Source organism: Hydractinia symbiolongicarpus, chromosome 9 (genome assembly GCF_029227915.1).
Source record: "Hydractinia symbiolongicarpus strain clone_291-10 chromosome 9, HSymV2.1, whole genome shotgun sequence".
In the NCBI taxonomy this organism is placed as follows: domain Eukaryota; kingdom Metazoa; phylum Cnidaria; class Hydrozoa; order Anthoathecata; family Hydractiniidae; genus Hydractinia; species Hydractinia symbiolongicarpus.
The window spans coordinates 27,727,621-27,751,054 of NC_079883.1; the positions used below are offsets into that span (position 1 = coordinate 27,727,621).

General features: G+C 34.5%; 1 protein-coding gene across 1 annotated transcript; it reads right to left on the minus strand.

Annotated features, from left to right (window-relative positions):
* Positions 1–19,153: 19,153 nt before the first annotated feature.
* Positions 19,154–23,342, minus strand: LOC130656866 (lectin L6-like). The gene is made up of 10 exons (XM_057459807.1): positions 23,259–23,342; positions 22,645–22,719; positions 22,147–22,293; positions 21,315–21,464; positions 20,667–20,864; positions 20,516–20,596; positions 20,157–20,315; positions 19,644–19,769; positions 19,470–19,568; positions 19,154–19,394 (listed from the first exon to the last, which is right to left on the minus strand). The coding sequence occupies exons 2-10, from the start codon at positions 22,694–22,696 to the stop codon at positions 19,204–19,206; spliced, it is 1,203 nt and encodes a 400-aa protein (XP_057315790.1). The 5' UTR covers positions 22,697–22,719; positions 23,259–23,342; the 3' UTR covers positions 19,154–19,203.
* Between the last annotated feature and the right edge of the window lie 92 nt (positions 23,343–23,434).

Below are 23,434 nucleotides of genomic sequence, written 5' to 3' on the forward strand. Positions count from 1 at the left end.
AACACATACTTTTCATGTGAGGAAGGTTTCTTACATTAACTGAATGAGATGCGCGTGCAGCTTTCTCGAATCTTGTTGTGAACTTTGGAATCCATTAATAAAGTTTTTTATGGGCTTTAACTTATGTGAGCAGTATCATATTTGTCTTTTAATTCCATTTTTAAGGGTTATTGGAAATAAATTCTGCAACAATACTTTACTCTAGTTATAGGTGTTTTTTAATAACTTGAAACAAACAAGTAAACTTCTGCATGACACTTGTTGAAAAAGGTACTGAATGAGAATATCAATAATAGAACTTAAAAGGACTCATTACTTTATACACCTTTTTCTTGACTGCATGTTCATTCTTATTATTTTTGAAATCAAGATCTGTGGCAGTTTAAACAATGCCTGTTCAGATAAACTATGGACTGTGCCTTTATGTAAGAAAGACACAGTCAAGTAAAATATTGTTCTGAAACCAACTATACTTTAGCACATTTTTATCATAAACACTTTGTTTGTTTCTTCTGTGGGTCTATTGTTTAACATGCACTCAAAATGTGGAAGTATATGTTGCGAGTCATATTATTATTATGATATAGTGTGCGACCAATTCTTTCAATGGTTGTATAGTGTTTTTTCAACTATCCAATTTATTAAACCAAACATCATTAATTTTTCACACTCCTACTTCCATCACTACTAATATATCCTAGTTCACTGCATTGAATAACATATATGAAAAACTCGCTCGTCAAGTTTAGAATAATCTTCTGTACATCTTTCATACTGTTTTTTAATTACATATTAAGAAAAGTAAAGTTTTACTTCAAACTGTATAGATACACCATTTGAAGACATGACAAATTTTTTCAATATTAAATTGCCTAATTCCCTCGTTATTCTGCTTCCAAAGATAACACCCATTCCCTATTATTGAAGAATTCTCTACCAAAACTAATTAAAACTAATTGAAATTAACAGATTCACCGTTTTGTCTTTCGTCTTTTGTCTTTGAAAATAGCATGAATTTTTTCATTTTCTGATCTTTTGCAAATGCACTATTTAGTTAGGTACAAGAATATCACAATTTAACCGAGGATTTAACAAACTCTACACATTACTCACACGAATATCAATAAAACAAACATTACTTATTATATTATACATACAATATATTATACAACGATACAATTTATTAAATTAAATTGAGAAACAAAATAAATAATTTTAATTTAATTATAAAATAGCTCTACCTAAAGACATCAAAAATATCATTGTACTCTGAATACAAACTCTTTTTTTTCGACCTTCTTTTCCATGAAAACTGGCCAAACTTGACCTTGGACTCTTTCCTTAAACCATTCTATATGTTGGGCTAATGTTAAAAATTCTTAATTATGCACAAATTTAGGTGTTAATTCTTCTCGTGATATCTATCAACAATTTTTTATTTAGCAAAAGAAACAATGTTTGTCATTGAAACTATTTTTTGCTTTACATCTGTGCAAACCTAATTCTCTCCTCACTATCATAAAATTCTTCTGCAAAATATTCACATTTCTTTTTTTTGTAAAAACTTTAATTGTTTCTTTTACCAACACCGCATCTTTTCCTCCCAATATTTCAAACAATGTATCTTATGGTTTGTATCATATTTTGCTCTTTATTTTCATACATGTTGCATCATCTGAATTAAGCTCGGAACCTTTCTTGATTTTTTAACAGGTTCACCTTCTTTGTCAGAAGAAATATTTTTCAAATGTTCTAGTCCACCGTCCACCCTTTTTCTTTCACCTTTTTGTTCGTGTTTTCGCTTGTGAATATAATGTAAAATTTTATACCTCTCAGTTGTGGAAACACATGATTTCATGAGATGCACATGATTTACTAGGAGTTATGTAATATGTCACAAGACATCACAGGGTCGGGCATGACTGGAATAACTCATGTCTTAAATTATACACATAATTCAAAGTACACTAAAATCAATAATTATCTTGTTATATAACCTCTTAATACTGGCAGATGAGATAAAGGGGCAGTTGATCGAAAAATTATTTTTTTGATATTTGAGCGAACTAGTCCATTAACTCATGAAAAATATAACTTAGTTCCTGAATGTTCCTGACATATGAAACAAAACTAAAAATGTTGAAGTTGTTGGCCCTTGTTCTATAAAATATCAAAAAAAAAATATTTGTTTTATTTGCTAAGTTTAAGAACACTTGTTCAATGTTTAAATGTTTGGGTGTCTAAATATCTAGCTTTTATACTCTGTCAAGTTTCTTGGCTCTTTATACTCTGTCAAAATCCTGATATGCAAATGCAGGTTGTGTTTGACAGCAAAATTAAAAAAAACCAACCTATAGTAACAAAAAATCAGAAAACAATCGTTATGCGTTTTCTATTTTTTTTTTTTTTTTGCAATCTCTTCTTGTAATTTCATGACTCTTTTGATATTCAAAACAAAATTTATAGTTAGGGAGTGGAACCATAAAAGTCAAGAGGGGTGCAAAAGTTTTGCAATTTAATTTTGGATGTTGAAATAAATTGTACACATCAGGTTCTGCAGCTTCATTACCGAATGAAATCACAATAAATACTTTGCTTACTGTGCTCGAAATAATATCACAATTTGTTACAATATTCTGTTGTTTGTTTGTTTTTTGCTAAATTGTAAACATCATTTTTGTAGAGCAATTCGGCATATAGTGCGTCAAATTTTTTTGAATATTGGACAATATCTTTGCACAAAATATCACAGATGCCTACCATTTGGTATTTGCCGCTGTTCAATCTATTGAGCCAAAACCCACTTATTTCTTGTGCACACCCACTTATATTACTTAACAACCAAAAAAATTCATTGTTGTGTACAAACTGTAATTGTAAAGCTACAACAAAGCAAGCATTGTTTTGTTACTGTAAGTTATTAAATATGTTAAGTGGTCTTTTTGTAAAAAGGTGATTGAATACAGAAAAAACACCATATTTATTGCGACAAATCCTTGTTCTTTATAAAAAAAATTTGCAGTGCCTCTAGAGGGTACAACGTACTACTGATATCTGATATGCCTGGAGGCTCGAACTAGCAGTTCGCGGTATACCCTATTTTGTATCTACATAATCAAATCTAGATACTATAAATAAATACCCAATGACGCTAACGGAAACCTAACCGTTCAAGTGATTAGGGTCCTGTTGTTAAATCACTATTTACAGCGTTCACTCACGTTATGTACAGTTTCTAATGAAATACAACTTTGTAACATTACCCTCTTTGTCAAAAAGAATGTGTCTCCAGATTTCCATAAAAACGTCTATATCACACAAAATTTGAAGTCTATATACATATCCCCTCGTCTCATGGCCTCATCTTTTCGAAAATTGACGTCTCTTTGAAAAAAAATATTTTAATGCCTTTTATCATCAGCTTTTTGTCACCCAGTTTTTACTTCCAGCTTCTATCAAACGTTTCAATAATATTTGTATCTTGTCATTGTTATCACTTGGCATCAAGTAAATAATTTCTGGGCACTATAGGATAGTTATACGATCTCTGCCTTGAGACGACTAATTCTCCGATATCTGCCTCTCTAGACGGCCAAAAGTATTAACTATTCAATATTAGCCAAAACGTGCTTCTCAAGGATCGGTGAAGTTCGACGAAGTCATCATTTATTGCACCAATATTTCTTATTTGAGTGTATCTGATTGTCTAAATATCTAGCTTTTATACTCAGTCAAGTTTCTTCCATGGAAAGGAGAAGTATTGTATAGCAGTAGTTTTTATATGCAAGGGATGGAGATGTTCTCTGCTGTTCTTTGAGTTTTTCAAATAAAATAAATTTGCAAATCAAATGAGCATAAAATAAACATGTTTTGCATATCCAGTGTTGGTAAACATTTAAATATTAATGTAAGCCTTAGCACAAAAACTTAAATACAATCAGAAGTACAAGAAATATATAAAAGGATAGATCTCACTGTAGTCTTTTGTTTACTACATTTATTCTTACAACACAATATTCCTACAACCTTCTTTTCTTCTCGCAACTGCCATCAATAGGGTCTTCTTGGTGAGAAGAAATCCCCAAGGGATGGAGATGTTCTCTGCTGTTCTTTGAGTTTTTCAAATAAAATAAATTTGCAAATCAAATGAGCATAAAATAAACATGTTTTGCATATCCAGTGTTGGTGAACATTTAAATATTAATGTAAGCCTTAGCACAAAAACTTGAATACAATCAGAAGTACAAGCAATATACAAAAGGATAGATCTCACTGTAGTCTTTTGTTTACTACATTCATTCTTACAACACAATATTCCTACAACCTTCTTTTCTTCTCGCAACGGCCATCAATAGGGTCTTCTTGGTGAGAAGAAATCCCCATTGTTGTATTATACTGCCTTTGTTTATGATCATAGGGGTATCTTGTGGTTGATAGGTTTCAAAACCGAAAGGCATTGAGTTATGTCCCATTTCGACGGTACATTTTTAAAAATGTATTGTCAGGTCAGCTGTTTTGAAGAAGTTTAGACCCAGTAGTAGTGAATGTGTAGTATCTGCCACTAAGCCTGGTACAGTCCAAGTATTCTCTTCTACAGACAATTTCAGGTTTACCACTCCCTTCGGATGTATTTTCCCTCCCGTAATAGAATTGACTTTTCTATTCTCTTCTGGTGGGGTTGCAGGTAGGTTAAGTTGTCGTTGAAGCGCCCCACTAATAATGTTGACTGAAGATCCTGTAGCGATAATAGCAGGTACTACAAAGGGTTCCGTGTTATTTTTCATGGTGATATTAACCATAATACCATAAGTACTTTGTTTTGTATTTAAATTTTTGTATGTTATACTTGATACAACAACCAGTGCTGTGTCAGACTCCTTCAGTCGTTTCAGCATGGCATGCGCTGACCGACAATCCTTTGGTAACGTCACCTAATATCCAGGAACCTTCTATAACCGTTGAAAGATCGAATTAGGTTGTTTCGTGCAGAGTCGAAATATTGTATTCCGATTCATAATAACTAGACTTAACACTGGTACAAGTAACAATGCCCATTTGATTGATCCACCAATTCCTCCAAGGAAGCCATAGAAGAATTTTCGAATCCTAAAGTTACGTCTTTAACTGCACCATCGGTCGCAGTAATAACTTTAGCTGTAGCATACCAATACTAGTGACTATCTTTTTATCCAGATCTCCAACTTCGTTATAAACATCATGGATTGCACCTCCAAACGCATAGATTACCGTACTGCTGCCTGAGGCTAAACGTTGAATGGTTGATCACAACGCCATCCCGATTCCAGCGAGCTTTATATCAATCACACGCATCATTTCAGTAATGACTAACATTAAAATATACTTGAATCAAAACTTTAAGAAATATAATAATAAATAATTTAATAAATAACTTAAATCAATAAATAAATAAATAAATATTTTTTTGGTTTTAACTGATTTATTGTATGTAATTGTACAATTGTTGTACTGGTTTTGAACAGTGCGTGTGCGTCGACGTTTGTGCTTTGTCTTCGTTTCTTTGAATGGCTCCAATTAAAATTGGGTAAATCCTGTATTTTCTTTCCACCAGTTAAACAATTTTGTGGAAAGGGGGCTAGGATGCTCCTACCTGTATCGAGAATAAGCCGAATACGTCAAAACTAAATAACAAACAAAAACATCACAGATAAGAAAAATAAAATTAATTTATAATAATACCAAAACTGTGCCCAATAATAAAAAAATAGCTCCATATAAACACTATTTATTATGTACAAACTCTCACCCTTTACTTTTTTAATGGCGTCATGTGTGTATAAAAAGATACCAAGCATGGTGTATGGATCTAAGCATTCTGGCGGAGTAGTCATCATTCTTTTATCGTATCCTCGTATTGGAATCATTTTGTATTTTGCTGAAATGGCAGCTTCGTCTTCTTGAACGTTCGTTATATTCTGATCCGTTCCATTACCAAAAATCATGTTAGTGTCCGATCTGATCTATGACATACGTGTGAGGAGGACGCGGAATACATAGTATAAATCGACTTGCAGGAACCAGGTGTCTGTTCTTGAGCTTTTAGAACACGGCAAGGTTTGAGTACGGCCGGATCACTATCTTCATATCATTTACCCCGTAGCTTTCGATCCCACAAGATCTTGTACTTATGGAAAGGTTTGCACCGGTGGATCTCGAAGGCGACTCCAATTGGTTGTACTGTGTACCCAATTAGCCCCAGTCGTTGGAAAAGTGTTGACCATCCAGTGCTACATTCTGACGATCTCTCTCTACAGGAAGCAATTTCGTTTTAATTTTAAATTAACCTGTGTTCTCTGTTGAAACAGGGTCTGGACAATATGTGCCTCAATAAGTGGGAGAAGTTCATCGTTTCCTGCACCCTGTGCGTACTTAGCCATGATGTGCTGAAATTTCTGCATATATGATTTAAAGGAATGTGTTGCTCGTACAATATGACCGTTATCTAACTGAAAGACACTGCGCAGCTGGCCCCCCACGCCCTCGTGGGTTAGGGCTTAAGGCTTAGGGATATATAAGATTCATGCAGTTCTATAATGGGAATGACGCGCATTGACGTCAATATAATTAGCACATCATTTACATAACAATAGGGAGAGTGAGGGAGGAGAGCATATAAGAAATATATATAAGGAACAAAAAATATTTATTTTAGTTTTGGTTATGGTTTGTTGGAGTGAAGATTGCACGGCAAGACAATTAACCGCAGTTCCTCCATTTTTATTTGGTACTTGTTATCCTAGTTGTTGGAACAGGAGTTTTAAATGTGAATTGGGACCTTGCACTTGGTTTTGTAATACAGTTTTTAACGCTACTTATTGTCGTCAGTTTACGTATTTTACAAAATCATGCCAAATACGCGCACACAACCAAGTAAACGCCCTTATTGGTTTCGTCCTGGTGATCGCTATAATTCTGATCGTTATGACAAAGCTACTAAAACCTTTAAAACGAATACTGGAAATGGTCGTTCTCGTTCTGACAATGGTGGACCAGATTTTAAGCGAATGGCTGCAACGCTTGCTGGAAATGCAATGAGTTCCCCTTTTGATTTTGGTCATCTTTATGATGCTTATAATTTTATGAATGATGGAGCTGGTCCTTCATGGGAGCAACAGCCAGAACAAGAAGAACAGGTTGAGATTGATGATAATGATCCTGATCCTAATAATGGTATGACAAATGTTGGTGGTGCACCTAATGCACCTGCAGGAGCACTTCCAACAATACCTCGTTATCAATTTAAAGGTAATCAATTCAACACAGAAATTCGTAAATTATGTTCTACGTATCAATTCGTTATACCTATTACTGCTGCTTTTGATGGTAAACAAGTATATTATTTTCCGTGGGAGAGTATTCAAATGACTCATCATAAAGGACAAATTATTGAAGCAACTAAAAATAGTTGGTGGTGGCGTTTAAAACGTGTTGATTGTGTTATTCGGGATGTTACCGCACATGCCGAAATTCCTTTAGCTGCTAATGCTTTTTATCCTGTGGAGTTAAAACATATAAATAAGATGTATGTTGATCATTATCTGAATTTAACTCCACGTATGAGTATAATTGACAGTGTTTCTGATTTAAATACTTGGGATGACTTTGTTAATGATCAATCAAATGGAACTGTTACGAAACCCTTACGTAAAACATCAGTTAAAGCTGTTGCTTTCAGTTTTACAAAGGATATATCTTATGATAATAATATGTGGGTACGAAAGAATATTACTGAAGGAGATCAATTTAATTTTTCTTATACTCCTACGTACGATTATTGGCGTCACCATACCGATTTGTTGGAATTGGGTCGTGCGTTTCGAGATGCAGCTGGGTCTGGTACAGATATTAACGAATTTACAAACGGTATTCGTTGTGACTACGCTGCCGGAATGTTAGATCCCCCTTTTAACGGTAAAGGACAAAATGGTGCTGGATATTCTAATCCTATTTGCCTTATTCAAAAGAGTCCCACTGTTAAATGCATGCAAGCTTTATTATCAAAAGTCAAAAGATCATTACAAATATAATGCACCTGGCGTTGGAACGAATTACAAGTCAGAAGCTACTATTCAATCTGCTTGGGGAAAATGGTGTCATGTTGTTTCTGGTATGGCTCCTACACCCGTTTACGATCCTAATCCTATGTTACCACTACTATTCACCTTCAGTCGTTTCATGAAAGGTGATAATGTTCAAACATATCGTTCTTATGGCGAAATTCAAATTACCCATACCAGTAAAGTTATGCACAATCACATATTTCAACAAAATCATAATCAAAATTGGTGGCCTTGCGACCTTAATAATACGAACGAACAAGCTCCTATTATGTTGGGTGAAATACCGATTAATTACGTTTCTGGTTCTAATCATTCGTTGGGTTTAACAGGACGATCGTCGTAATGCTACGCAATTTCACAAATTTCCTGTATACAATCCATTCGTTTATACAACTACTGATGCAACTTTATAAAACACTATTTTGTTTGTATGTTATATATTTAAAGAAAAGAGTTTACAATATCGTTACAATAACTTGTAGTTATTATTTCGTTTTCTGGTGTATTAAAATGTCCATACTTATCGTACATAACTTTGCATAAGTAGCGAGCATGTGTCTTCATTAGACTAATATTTCCTTGAATAATTCGATTTTCTAATGATGTGTTCATGACAAATTATTCTATTTTGTATAGCTGCAAATTCTGATGATACCATTTGCGTAACATCTGTTTTCGTATGACCATTCCTCGTAACCAAAACAGGTCTTTTCGGAATCAACATTGGCGATTTATACTTAACTTCTGATTCTAGATTTTGATTCCCTTCGACTAAAGCTTTTATAATTTGAATTACGTCTTCTGATTCCAGCCAACATTCTTCGCAACGATAGACATCTGCACCAGGTAGATTTTCCAACCAGAATGTGTTACTGTTGTGTTTTAATGGAATTTTAAAAATATCCAATTTCGTGGTTTAAAAATGGAGCCAATAACATATCCATCAAGGTCGTCTTTCCACTATCACTGGCACCGATGAATATTAACGTATTTTTCTCGCCGCCTCTGCCGTCTAATATGGTGTATAACGTTTCCATCAATTCCATGAAGTCCATACGATTCTCATCCGCAACAGATTTCAAGAATTGACAGAATGTTCCTGCAGCTACGATTAAATCTTCGTTAGTTTGGCAGAGATCAAAAATTTTAATTCCTTTACATACACAAGGATATTCTTCTATTCTCGCCACAGCATCACGGTAGGTTAATTGCTCGCTGTTTTGACAAATTATTTTATACAAATGTTTCTTCAAAGATTCTACAGAATTTGGATTTAGTTTTGTTATCGCGTCTACCAACATTTCGTTTTCTGTAAGAAGATGCTGAAAGTGTTTGTCATTGCGCACTTTATAATCAGTTAAGATTTGGGAAAATCTTTGTTTATAAGTTTTAAATATTATATTATTATTTGCGTTTCCCGTGTCGTTTTTGATAAAGACAGCATTATTCATCCACTGATCTAAAATGTATTTAATTAAAAATATGATTTACAAGGTCTCCTATGATACCTAACAAGGCTGGTGTATATACATTTCTAAAGATATTATCCTAATTTTGACTGGTTAATTGAGGCAGAAGATATAATGAATCAAGGTTTTAATGCTATTGATACAATTAGTTTTCATTTTGGTGGTTCAGATCCTGATCCTGCTCCTCGACATGAGCCTCGACATGATCCATCATCTGTTCCACCCGTTCAACCTGAGCCTGGCGCAATTGGTGGTACTGTTGGTGGTACTCCTACGGCACCCGGAAATGAGAAACCCACAATGCCTCGTTATGTTCACAAGGATAATCAATTTGATATTTCTACACGTAAGATTACATCAACTTATCGATTTGTTGTTCCTGTTACTACTCAGTTTAGTGGCGACGAAGTGTATTATTTCCCTTGGGAGAGTATTACTATGTGCCATCATATTAATCAAATTATGGCTGCTACTAAGAACTCTTGGTTTTGGCGATTTGCCCATGCAGAGGTTAATTTTAGAGATCTCGTTGCCCACGCTGAAATACCTGTCGCTGCTAATGCTTTTTATCCCATCGAGTTGAAACATATTAACATGATGTATGTTAGTCAAGGCATGGCGTTAACTCCTCGTACATCCGTAATAGACACTCCGGCGCAATTACAAATTTGGGAACAGTTTGTTGAAAATCAACATCATGGTGCTATTACTAAGAGCTTGCCTAATACTAATGTTCGAGCTTTTTGTAATTCGAAGAGTAAAGATATTGAGTATGATACTAATGTATGGGTTCGTAAGAATATTACGGAAGGCAATCAATTCGATTTTCACTACAGTCCATCTGTTAATTATTGGCGTCATCGTTCAGATCTAGTTGAATATGGTCGATGTTGTCGTAAGAATATCACCCCTAGTGTTACTCCTACATATCAGGTCTTTACTAATATCGTACGATGTGATTATCTTGGTGGTTTACTTGACCCTCCGTTTCATGGTACTGGTTTAGATGGCAATCAATGGGGTACACCCATGTGCATTACTAACAAGTTGCCTAGTAACACTTTGTTAAACGATTTATTTTCCAGCGGTCATAATAAGTATGACGAACCTGGTAATTGTATGTCTTATGAAGATATGACTAAGATCCGCGGTGCATGGGGCAATAGTTGTAAACTTTTCCATGGTTTGAATCCTATACCCGTTTACGACTCTAATCCAATGAAGCCGATTTTATTCACATTCAGCCGATTTATGAAAGGAGACAGTGTTCAACCCTACCGAGTTTATGGCGAGATTCAAGTTACGCATACTATCGAGATTCTCAAGAATCACATGTTTCATTCGAATTATTCGGATAATTGGTGGCCCATGGAATTCGGCACTACTAAGATGCAACCCCCTGTTATGTTTGGCGAAGAAGCCGTTTTCTATACATCCGGCGATAAGAATGTTATCAATCAACTCGGTTCAGATCGTCGTCAGAACGCCCAGTTTCGCCCATTTACTGTCTACAATCCTTATGTTTACAGTACAACGGAGTGCCATTAATGTCGTTCGAGATGATGTTCCCGAAGAAGAAGAACAAGTAACCGTTGACGAAACAGATTAAGACACTGAACATTTTTGTATATATTTATTTAAAGAAAAGAATTTACAATCTTATTACAATATGATGTAGTTATAATTGCATTCTCTTCTGCGTTGAAATCCCCATATTTTTCGTACAGCACCTTTGCGATATGTCTCCCATGTTTCTTCATTAGTACAATATTGCCTTCTTTAATTCGCATTGTTAACGGAATATTCATCTTTATTATCATTGCTCTGTTATTGATCGCGTTGAATTCTTTACTGTGATGTATAACCACATCAGATCGTCGTTTTCCATTCATAGTTACCACAACCGGTCTTTTCGGTATCGGTATCGGTGTTTTATACTTTACATCAGATTCCAGATTAGCATTCCCCTCGAACAACGCTTTTAATATTTGTATTACATCCTCTGTTTCCATCAAGCACTCTTCACATCTGTAAATGTCGGATCCCGGCAGATTCTCTAACCAGAATGTATTACTCGAGTTTCTCAATGGTGTCTTGAAGTTACCGATTTCATGAGCTTCGTATGGTGTTAATAGTAGATCCATTAACGTTGTTTTTCCACTATCACTTGAACCAATGAATATCAGCGTATTCTTTTTTCCACCTTTACCATCCAATACTGTATAGAAGGATTCCATCAGTTCCATAAAGTCGACTTCATTCTCCTTCGCAACAGATTCTATGAATTGACATACGGTTCCCGCAGCAATTATCAAGTCTTCGTCCGTCACACATTCGTCACATATCTTAATCTTTTTACATGTACAGTCAAAGTCCGGTATTCGGTTAATCGCGTCCTTGTACGTTAACTGTTCTACCTTTTGTCTGTTAATCTGATAGATATGTTTTTTCAGAGCTTCCACGATTCCTGGTTGCATTTTCGTTACCGCGTTTACAAGTCGTTCGTTTGTCGCAAGTATTGTTTGAAAGTGTTTTTCATTTCGTACTCCTTCGTTAGTCAAGATTGTCGTCATTTGTTGTCGTACTGTTTGAAACGCAATATTCTTGTTAGGTTCACCAGTGCTGTCGCTGGGAGCAGTAAATATAGCATAATTCATCCAATCTAAATATATTTCAGTTTTTTAAAATATGTTGTACAAAGCCTCGTATTATATAAATGAGCTCAGGACTATAATCATAATCAAATATACCGTCTCTGTCCACCAATTCGTCATCTTCGTGTCTCATCTCGTTTACAATCGTCAGTGTTTGTCGTCTGTCTGGTTCATCTTCGTCATGTTTTTTGTCGTCAGTGAAGCATACATCTCTTTTGAAGTCTTGTGCGTCCATATCCCAGTGCAGTCCTTGAATATTACATCGTTCTTTACAATGTTCACAGATCCATCGTCCATCCATACATTTGTAGACATCATTATCTTCTGCTGTTTGTTTAACATCATAATCACGTTGCAATTTTAACCACAATGCACTTGCTTTATCATTTCTCTTTTTGAATTCTCGTTGTTCTCCCAATGTTGCCATGTATTCATCTTCTTCATATTCATGCAATATTCGTTGTTCTTCAGCATAAGCTTCACGTAATTCGTCTTCATCCAAGATTCTATTGGAGTAGTTCATCTGTGCATCTTTTTTTGTAACAGGTGTTACATTTCTCTTCTTCTTCGGGATTTCTGTGTCTTTTTGTGCATTTTCTTTGTGAATTCTCTTCTTGATCAAAGTCTCGTTGCTCTTTTTCTGCTTGTCTTCGTTTGAGGTAGGCTCTGAGATTGTCGAGATGCTCTCGGTTTTTGACCATAATTTGGTAGATTTCACATTCACAGGTTTTACATTTATTTGAGTTGCCTGTCTTCTGAATTTGTCGACAACCTTGGCAATTTGCTGTTCCAAGTCGATTAAAGAAGGCCCTGTTGATGACTCTTCTATCGATAAGTCGCTTACCTTGTTCATCTGATCGCCAGGAGATGATTGCATGAGCATGGAATTTGCTTTTGTTTTTGCATCCAGAGTGGAAGAGGATTTCGCCAGCTTTTCCGAACGCTCTAACAAGTTCTGAGGTCTTTTTCGTAGTTTTCTGGATCGAAACATTCTCCTTCACTGTCGTGATATTTCCCTCCTGAGAAGACTGCATGACTCAATACAAATGTACATCCACCAATGTTCTCCTTTAATATTTCGTTTTCTTTAATAGCAAACTCTTTTATTATTCTTGACATGACCGTACTGTACGATGTCTAACAACAACTAAAGCGCCCCTTTCTTTCTTATATAGTACCGATTCCTATTAATACCCCCGTCCCTAGATAAATAACTAACAATAGCGCTATTTATCTAGGGGCCTAAGCCCTATGGACTACTCCACTCCTCACGCATGCGCTCCGTCAAGTGTTTGTTGTCGCTCTTCAGATTTGTTATCTTCATCGGTACAGTTGTTGAGATCAAATTTTTTTGTTTCTTTGTTCCAATGGATTCCATATTCGTTTGTCTTACCGTGACAGTTCTTGCATTTCAGTTCTCCAGATTCTTCTGCTCTATAAACGTTGTTTTTCTCGCATAATTCTTTCACGTTGTACATTTGGTACATCTTGCTCCACGTTGCTTTTGCTTTATTTCTGTATCTTTCTCCCTCATTCCAGTGTAAGTGTCGTCCTACCAATTCATCTAGTTCTCGTTCTTCGAACAGTAATTTTTCTTCTAATTTGTTGATGTCTTGTATTTTTTGTCGCAATTCTCGATTACTGTCTTCAGATGAGAGCTGCTGTGATTCGTCGTTTGTAGCATGTATCACATTGTTCTTCTTCTTTTTCGTTTCTGTGGCGTTTTCTGCATAGTTGGTCTCCCAATCTTTCCTTTTCCCAGTTACGATCTTGTTCTTGGGCCTCTCTACGTTCGAGATACTGCTTGAGATATTCGAGGTGTTCTTTGGTTTCGTCAAAACTAAATAACAAACAAAAACATCATAGATAAGAAAAAATAAAATTAATTTCTAATAATACCAAAACTGTGCCCAATAATAAAAAAATAGCTCCATATAAACACTTTTTATTATCTACAAATTCTCACCCTCCACTTTTTTTTAACTTTTTCTCTTTATTATCTAAAAGTAAAATTTTTGTTATGAAAATATCGATGGAAAAGATATTTAAAAGATTGGATGGAAAATAACAAAACAGGATATACCATGTATAGTGTCAACTTAAATTTTAACTACAATAAGAAGTAAATATTAATAGCGATATTAACCCTAATGCTGTAGCTAAGTGTTTAAAAAATGCACAAAAAAAGAAGCACCCTCCCTTCGTTGAAAAAAAATATTAATAAGAACTAATCACAATATAAAGTTATACTCCTTGTTTGTTTATGTGTCGATGAGTGTGTGTATAAAATATTTGTGCTTGTATACTCCCTGTTTCTTTATGTGTCAATGAGTGTGTAAGTGTATGAAATATTTGTGCTTTGTGTTATTATGCTCTAATCAGGAAATATAAAATTTGTATGAATTTCCTTATAATCTTCCACTCTTAATCTTTTATTTGGATATACTTTTTGACTTCCTGTTATTTTTAATTTTTCATTTATACTTTTATACTTCCAAACATTTGAAATATACTATATACTATATAGATATACTATAAACTTCCAATACATTTGTGATATTTATATCTAAAAGTTAGTAATTTTTACTTCTTTATTATCTACTACAATCATGTTCATAATAGTTTTGGAAAAACCACTTTCCCCCTCCCCCCACTCTTCAGTGTTGGTTGGAGGTCTTTTCCAGAGTCGCCGGCACTATTTTGGGGCACAAATCAACACAAAATCAACACTGACTGTAGGGGGAGAGGGGGAAACTCTGAAAAAAGCCTCAAAAGCTGTTTTTCCGATAATTTATGAACATGATTGTAGTATTTAGTCCCGTGGAAAAATCCACTATAGATACAGCATAAAAAACATCGAAATAGTGAGCGAAATTAACCATAAAATTCATTGTTCTTTTCGTCAAAACGTTTTGTTGTTAATTCCATTCAAGCGGGAATAAATAAAACCAACATGTTTTTTATATAACATTAGACGTGCTTTAGGGAATAATAAAAATTAATTACCCGTGACTTTTGTGTCATAAAGTTTACATCATTACACATAGGTTTTTATGAGAACAATAAAATAAATTAACCGTGACTTTTTTAAAACAAAAATTTTAAATCAATTTGAAAAGGCACACAGTATTATTGACGTTGCGCCGTAACGTCAGAAAATTTAACATATTAGACATGCATTTTTCGGTTACTTCACAGAATATTTCGGTAAGATCAAAGGAAAATGAACATATCCACTTTGCCTGTTACAGACGCACGGAACTGGCGTATTATTATATAGATGTCATTTATTATTATTCTCATATGAGACCCTATTTCCATATCTATATATATTCTTTGGTATTTTCCTTCTTTTGCTCTTTAGTGTTGGTTGGAGGTCTTTTTCAGAGTCACTGGCAGTATTTTGGGATAAATCAAAACAAAAGCAAAACTTCAGCCAAGAAAAACAACAAAAATATAACGACACAATTAATACTTAAGCCTTTGTCCTTCGTCTTCATTTTAATGGCTTGGCCACATTTTTTGTCCCTGATCGTCTGAATCTTTGGGGGGAAAATGAATTACCTTACTAATACAACTATAAATGCAGTATGTATCTTCCACAGGAAGCACAATTTCATGTAAAAGTTTTACAGAATTTTCGTGTCACCTTTACATGGAGAATGTAAACAAAACAGCCATACACATAGAGCCAGCCTTGCTGCAAACAGACTAAGTTCAAAACACTTATACTTAATATACTGCAAAATCTTCTTGTTTTCAAGTGCAAAAATACATACACAATGGACGATACAAATATTGAAGACCCTCCACAAGCTTCCGAAGCTGTAATAAGGAAGGGTATTTCTCATAACTTATTTGCAGGTTTCTTTTTTGTCGACATTAGACAGAATAACCTATGGAAATTAGCAGTGACTGGTCAACCACTGTCATCAATTCTTGCTGGTTTCAGAGGGATACCTAAAAATGCAAGCTCAACATCTTACTTGCGCAGTCATGAGTCAGTCTTTTGTTTGTGATTCAGTATCTTCTTGAACTTTCCATTACTCTTCTTTTCAAATTTTTTTGTCAATTGAAATTGATGTTTTTAATTCTGGTTACATTGCCCCCTACTTTTTTGTTTATTTTTTTCATGTATTTTGGCCCCCTAGTGACATCGCTCCCCCTACTTTTTTTGTCCGCCCAAATGCGATATGCCCACTTTTATTCTCATTCATTGTGAGTAAGTTACCATCGCTATAAAGCCTGATTTATGAACCTTACTCCTTCCCACTGAACTCTTGTGCATCTTGAGAATATTTTTGTTCATTCAAACAAGAAGCCCTGTGGCTTAAAGATTTCCGCTGTTACAAATATTCTGAAAAAGTACTGAACTTTGAAGTGGACCCTGAAAGCAGGTATAATGGGGGAAATAAAATAATTAGATGTCTAAAATTTTAAAATTCAATTCTAGATTATTATTGTAACTTTAAATCATAGCCAACTTAACTTACATAAACTTCATTTCTCTATAAGAAACAATTTTATAAGAACAACAAGTTTGATAATTGTTGAACAATAAAAACAACGGCAAGGCTTACATTTAACCGATTTTCTCCTTTTCTCTAAAAAACAACATGTAAAATGTCTTTCAACACAGAACTTCTCACAGAATCAATTAATAGATTTCAAGTCTCCAAAATTTCTAATATACTGTAAAATTTATAGCAACTTATAGAAAAAGTGTATATGCAATACAACTGAATAAATAAAAAAATATTAAAATTACAGATTTTACACATAATAATATTTAAAAAAAAAACCTTAACTCGATACCTTTGAAATTACTCTAGAAATTTTTGTAAATTCTATGATAAAAAAATTTGTTTTCTAAAATTGATGATTCGAATATAAGAACTTCTGAACAGGGTATGTAGTTGACTATTTTATTAGTTCAGCAATCAGCATTTGAATGTTTCAGTATTTAGGCGTTCAGATCTCGATGGTCGATGTTTTGATAACGGTTGATCTGAAAAAACATTTGGAAAATGAGGAACAGGAATACAATTTTATTAAAACTGAATTAACGCTAGGTTGCTATTCAATTTCTGTCTTTTTATAAGGCAATGCTTGTATTATTTGAACAGGTCATTTATCAACAAGAGACAAAAGGATGTAGAATTTTTATTAAACTATATTTAAAAATTACTGTCGTTAGCAATAAAGATATCGCTTGCTCTTCCACCATAGCATTTTGATAAGAATGATATGGACCCATTAGGGGTTAATCCAACTAGGTACTTTATCGTGAAATGATGTTTGTATTTCAACCAACACATAGCTGATACTTCCAAGCTTGATGGTGTCTCAATAAACAACTCTGAACAGTCAATTATAATGCAGCAATGTGGATAGTACCTTCTAAACATAGCTGGAAAGTTTCTGCGTATCACACTTCTTTCAGGCCAAACGATAAGCCAATCAAGCTCTTTTGACATCATTTTTACCAATGTTGTAAAAATACAACTAACTAAGGAGCACGAAATCTTAAATCTGAATGCCAAATCATCTAACAATAAACCAAACCTTAAGAGTGCATCATAGTAAGCAAAAATCCTTGCTCCAGGCTCAAATTTCGGAGAACAACATTTTTTTTGTCCCTAGGTGAAGTTAGGTCTTGTGGAGTGTTATCACATCTTTTCAGTAATGCATATCTTAAGCGGTTGGTAAAAGGTCCAATTACACTATGCCAAATACAGTAGAATTTTAAAAACTAGTGAAAAAGTTTACATCGTAATCACGTGTAATATGTGAAAAGGTTTGGCCACTGGCATTGAACATTGGATTTCTTTGCTTGTAACGTGATCATGCAGTGTCTCTTTTTCCTCATAATTAATAACATGTTAAACTTTGACCGATAAACAATGTCGTTTTCGACTTTTCGGTCAACTTTGAACCTACTATCGAATGCAATTTCTTCTCTGCACGTTGAATTGTGTTTTTAGACCAATCTGATGGTATTTTCACAATTTAGACATTTTAAAGAGCAAATTTGAAATACTAAAGAAATACACCTAGAATAAACTAGCAGGTAAACAATGCCCGTCGCCACTGTTGACACCATAATTGTTTTAACCTTTTAACTAAGGTTGTCACTGATTCGAGATAGCTGACCGCACGCGCCTCTCTTTCATTAAACTGTTACGAATGCTCGATTGTAATTTTTGATGAACTGTTGAGAAATGCTCGATGGTACGAAAGTATGTAATATTGATATGTAATAAAATGTATTTAGATACCACTATTATATTTTTGATGAACTGTTGAGAAATGCTCGATGGTACGAAAGTATGTAATATTGATATATAATAAAATGTATACAGCTTTTTCATTTTTGTTGTAAACTAGACATTTCGAGTATTGTTATAAAATTGGCGAATCAGGTCGAGAGAAATCGTCAAAACAATAGTGTCAGATTATATAAAATAAGCTGCAGTTAAAAAGATATATTACCAGATCGAGTCCTGTGCACTTATGGCGCGGAGACAAATAGCAAGCAGGAAATTGGAAAATTTACGTTTTTTCGGAGCGTTTCCGAGATCATATTTCTCTATGTTGGCGTGTCATTAGCGTAACGAAAAGAATTTCGTCCTCGTCATTATTCATAAGGTGGAGCGTCTTAGTTTTTTTCTTACGTATTGTTGTGGAAATTTTATTTTTCAGGCATTTTGGGAGACTCTAATTCTGCCTACATTCACTTATCTTTTTTTTTTAAAAAAAAAAAAAAAAAAAAGTAAAAATAGTTACCAAGATGAGATTCGAACACACGACGACTCCCGTGTCGGTGCTCAGAGAGGCAAACATTTGCGTTTTAATACAAACTCACGAGCTTGTAAAAAGCATTAATATTTGGTGGTCACCATGTAACATGTCACGAAAAATAAGAATCTCGTTATCTTTGAAGTGATATTTTAAAACAAAACTTTTTACACTAGTTCCTCGTTAATATTTTTTACCGCGACCTTTAGCCTTTCCTCGACCCTTCGGTTGGGGCGTACCGTCATGTTTAAAGTAAGCATTGTTTCTTGGTCCAATCCCCCACACGGCTCCATCGTGGCTACTGGCTGTAATGTATTTTATGAATCCATCCATTCTCTTCCAACTGGTACCAGTAGGATTGCTTAAGCTGACACCTAAACACGCAAATAAAATACAGAATTCTTGGATTAATTTTCATTCAAATTCTCCATGAAATTTGTTAACCCTACCTAATCTCATATAGACTGAAAAATTAGACACGGCCCATACAGTATCCTTTCCACTGTAAACTTGGGACATTTTTCCTGGAACATGCTCCCAAGCTGTACCTAAAAAATAGAAAAAAATCAGGTTAACACAATAGCAAACATGCTAAAATTTACGATGGGAAACTAGTCGCATACCTGCTGTTTCTCCTCCGTTGGTGTTTTTACGGTAAAAAATATCGTTGTTTTTGTTGACTCCCCACACGCCAGCCTTTCCAACAGATACAAATTTTAATTTTCCTGAGATGTGCTTCCATCCAGTTCCTAAAACATATTTTCATAATCCAACTGTACGTTCCACTAGACTTTTGAATGAAAAAGCTAGAAACTAGCGGTTGCCGCGCTTTCATGCTGTCTGTAGCCCGTAAGAAAACATCTATTTTTTAAGTATTAATTTTCACGCATTGGCATTATAAACGTATTTCGGTCGCATTGACTTTTGCGAAATTTAAAATTTCCCCACTCATAACAAAATGCGTTAGCCCCTCAAAAATTGTTGAAATGTTGTCATGATGTGAACAAATACGCAAAAAATAAATAAACTAGGGAAGTTAAAGTATGAAAAAACATTGAAAAAAAAGAGTTGTGATTATCTTGATCATTAGAGTTCACACGGCAGCTTCTATAAAACAAATAAAAACATACACGTACCAACATGATTTCCAGCGATCGTGATACCAGTTCGAAAAAAGATATCGTCATTTCTATTGACACCCCAAACTTGATTAGTAGTTGGACTAACGCTTATCTGTTTTAAGCCCCCACTGATGCGTCTCCATGAAGTACCTGTTGGTGAACTTTTCGAAATACCTACAGGGAAAATGAGGCTGCCGTAATATATAAGAGACAGGGTTAAAAATAACATGTTCTTGTTCTCAGTAGACTTCATTTAGTCAACTGCTTTTTTAATTAAAAAAAAATTAAAAAAGCAGTTCAAAATACTTTTTATTTTCCATAAAATCGATAATTCACGCTAAGTAATATTTAAACGGAAAACACAAATAACTTACCGATTCGAACGTAGATGTAATCATGACGATTTACCCCCCACACTGTATCATAACCAGATGATATTTCCTTCAAGCTTCCACCTTCAAATATACATTTTTACATAATTTCTTGATTCTCTAATTCTCTTGCTTAAAAAATTGTCTCACTTACCAATAAGTTGCCAATCGCCTCCTCGTGATCCCTTCTCCTCCACATTTGGATGATAAGTTTCTTCTCTGTAGTAAATCTTATTGTTCGTTCCCACTCCCCAAACACCAGCCTGCCCAACACTGATAGCTTTAAAGTTTTTCGATACTCTCGTCCATGAAATAGCTCTCGCTTCTGCTTGTATACTTGAAAGCTGCATTTCTATGGTGAAACCAAAATAAGTTGATAGCGAAAGATGTGAGACCACAGTAACAAGGTGTTGGTTCAAATTGTTACATGACACAAATAAATTAGGGTTAGAATTTAACTGTACAGAAAACGAGAGATAGTTATTCGTGCAATGTGTACATCGTCTTGTCTTACTGAAAACAAATGCGTTTTTTTTACTAGACTCAAGCTATTTTTTAGATTTTGTCTAAACTCTGTATCATAACCTGGAACAGAAAGATAGTACTGGTCCCTTTTTAATTAAGACGTGAAGTGTAACTCACAATATTTATTTGCAAACATGTTCTCCCTATACAACTATGGGTCAGATCAATCACCTGTCATAAGAGAATATCTATACATTTGTTAGGGAGGGGTTGAGTGGGTATAAAGCGGTTCAGTTTTTAACGGGTTTATCTTTAAAACGACAAATCGTTGTCATACCTTGCATTTCACAGTTTTTCCATGCGCCATTGTAAATCATATCTTTTGAGCACCATAGACCATTATGATTGGCTCTCGTACAGCTGTCATACCAAACACCTTTATAGTAGAACGGGAAAAAACAGACGGAGCCATTTGAAACTTTGTGTCCTATAAAAAAATACATATTTACATCGGGAAATCGGAATAATCACGTGCCGAAAACATACAAAAGTAAAGTTGTATTGTTAGTTTCAAGTTCTAAGGATAATCATAACATTTTTTTACCGATTATAAGAATTTCATAGAGATTTTTAGGGGTAGTTTCCAGTAATAGCCAATAGCAAAGCCTCTGAGAGGTGTGGGACCAAAACATTTAACATGCAGTTGTCTAATAGATAAATAATAAACTCAATAAGTATCATAGCCATGAAACATAGCATAAAGGAGTTATTAAAGAAACCCGTCATGGGGTCGGAATCCACCGAATAGGGTTGATCGATTATCCAGAAGGGATATAGACAAAGAGGGGTACAATCTGCCCCATCCACCCATCAACTAACTTCCCCACCCCCTAATACATATAAGACAAATAAAAAGAACTAACTAAACCACTAAAAAGAACTCCACTACTTTAATGTCCAACATTTTCGCTAATTTTGCTTAGTGGCATCATTCTGAAATTTAAATTCCTACAAAAAGCATTTTGACTGATTCATGGTAAAAATTTTGCGAATTCTATAAAACTAAGCAAAAGGAGTGGTTCACAAAAAAATTTCTAAAATGAAAATAGTTGAGGTCAATCAATGCTTTATTTAAAGCGAATAAGAAACTTTTTAACAAACTAACATACCTTCCTCACAATAATTCCACTCGTGATTAAATTCTGTAGTTTTTGAACACCAAGAACGAGTACGGTCTGTTGTCAACGCACAGTCCCAATACCACAATCCATTGTAACGAAACGGAAAACGACATTCGTCACTTGGTAGGTAACTTCCTAAGACAAAAATAATAAATAAAAATTTGTACTACATAAGAAAAATAAAACTTTAGAAGCCAAATCTATATCTCTATTATGGCAAACGCAGTAGCGAGACACACGAAATGCAGCAGATAAAGGGTCGGCAAAGCCGTGGATTTATTCACGGACAACCGACTAGGTTATTAAAAAAAACTGTGCCTTATGAAAAAACTGTTTACCATGCCTGATTTTTTAATGGGAAATGGAAAATCAAGAATTTTAAAATTTTAAAGAGATTTTCACCACGTCGAAGGGGGTCAAGAAAAATACTTTCCTTTTTTTGGCAAAATGTCAGGAGGCTTTGTCGTGAAAAAAAATGCGAATTACCTGCACATAGCTGTACCAAGATGCATGCTAGAACGAAAATGATCGTCTTCATATTTGTTCCCAACGTTTGTTAACCTAAGGAAGGTGAAAAAAATCATGCTTTCCTTGAAAAATTGTTGTATTTAACCTGGAATTTTTAACATTGTTTAAAAAAAGGTTCGAAGCGAACTGACATGGCTGTAGAAACTGACTTGTTGATCATAAACTACACCGCTAGGAGCAGAAATTAGTTCTTGAAAGCAGAAAGGAAAATTTTACAGGACAAACATTGATTATAGTATGTGTTTTTATATTGCAGAACTGCCGCAGGGAATTCCTAGCCTTGTGGTTTCGTGTTGCAAAATCGTAAAAAGTAGTCCGACACATCCCATTAGATTTTTAAAATTAATCCATATTATAATACCCGTATACGTCTGTCCGTCTGTCACGCAAAATGGTAGCTTAGCTGCGCAAGTAGCAAGACGCACGCAGTGCAATATAAAAAGGACGGGCGAACAACGTGGATTTTTCACGGGCTAACGACTTTTTTTAAAATGCGCCAATTTAATTTGAAAAAAACTTATTCGTACAAACATTAAAACGTTTAGTTGAATTTCAAGACAACAACAACATACCTTTTTCTCCTACTTGCTTGCCACACAAAATAATAATGGGTGGGTCCGAGCGCAATATATATTCATAAAAGTAAAAAATATACACCAAGGTATTAAAATTGAACGTGTAAAGAAAAGTTTTTTCGCATCTGAATTTCGATGCAAACTGATAAATTACTTGTAATTAAACATTAGAG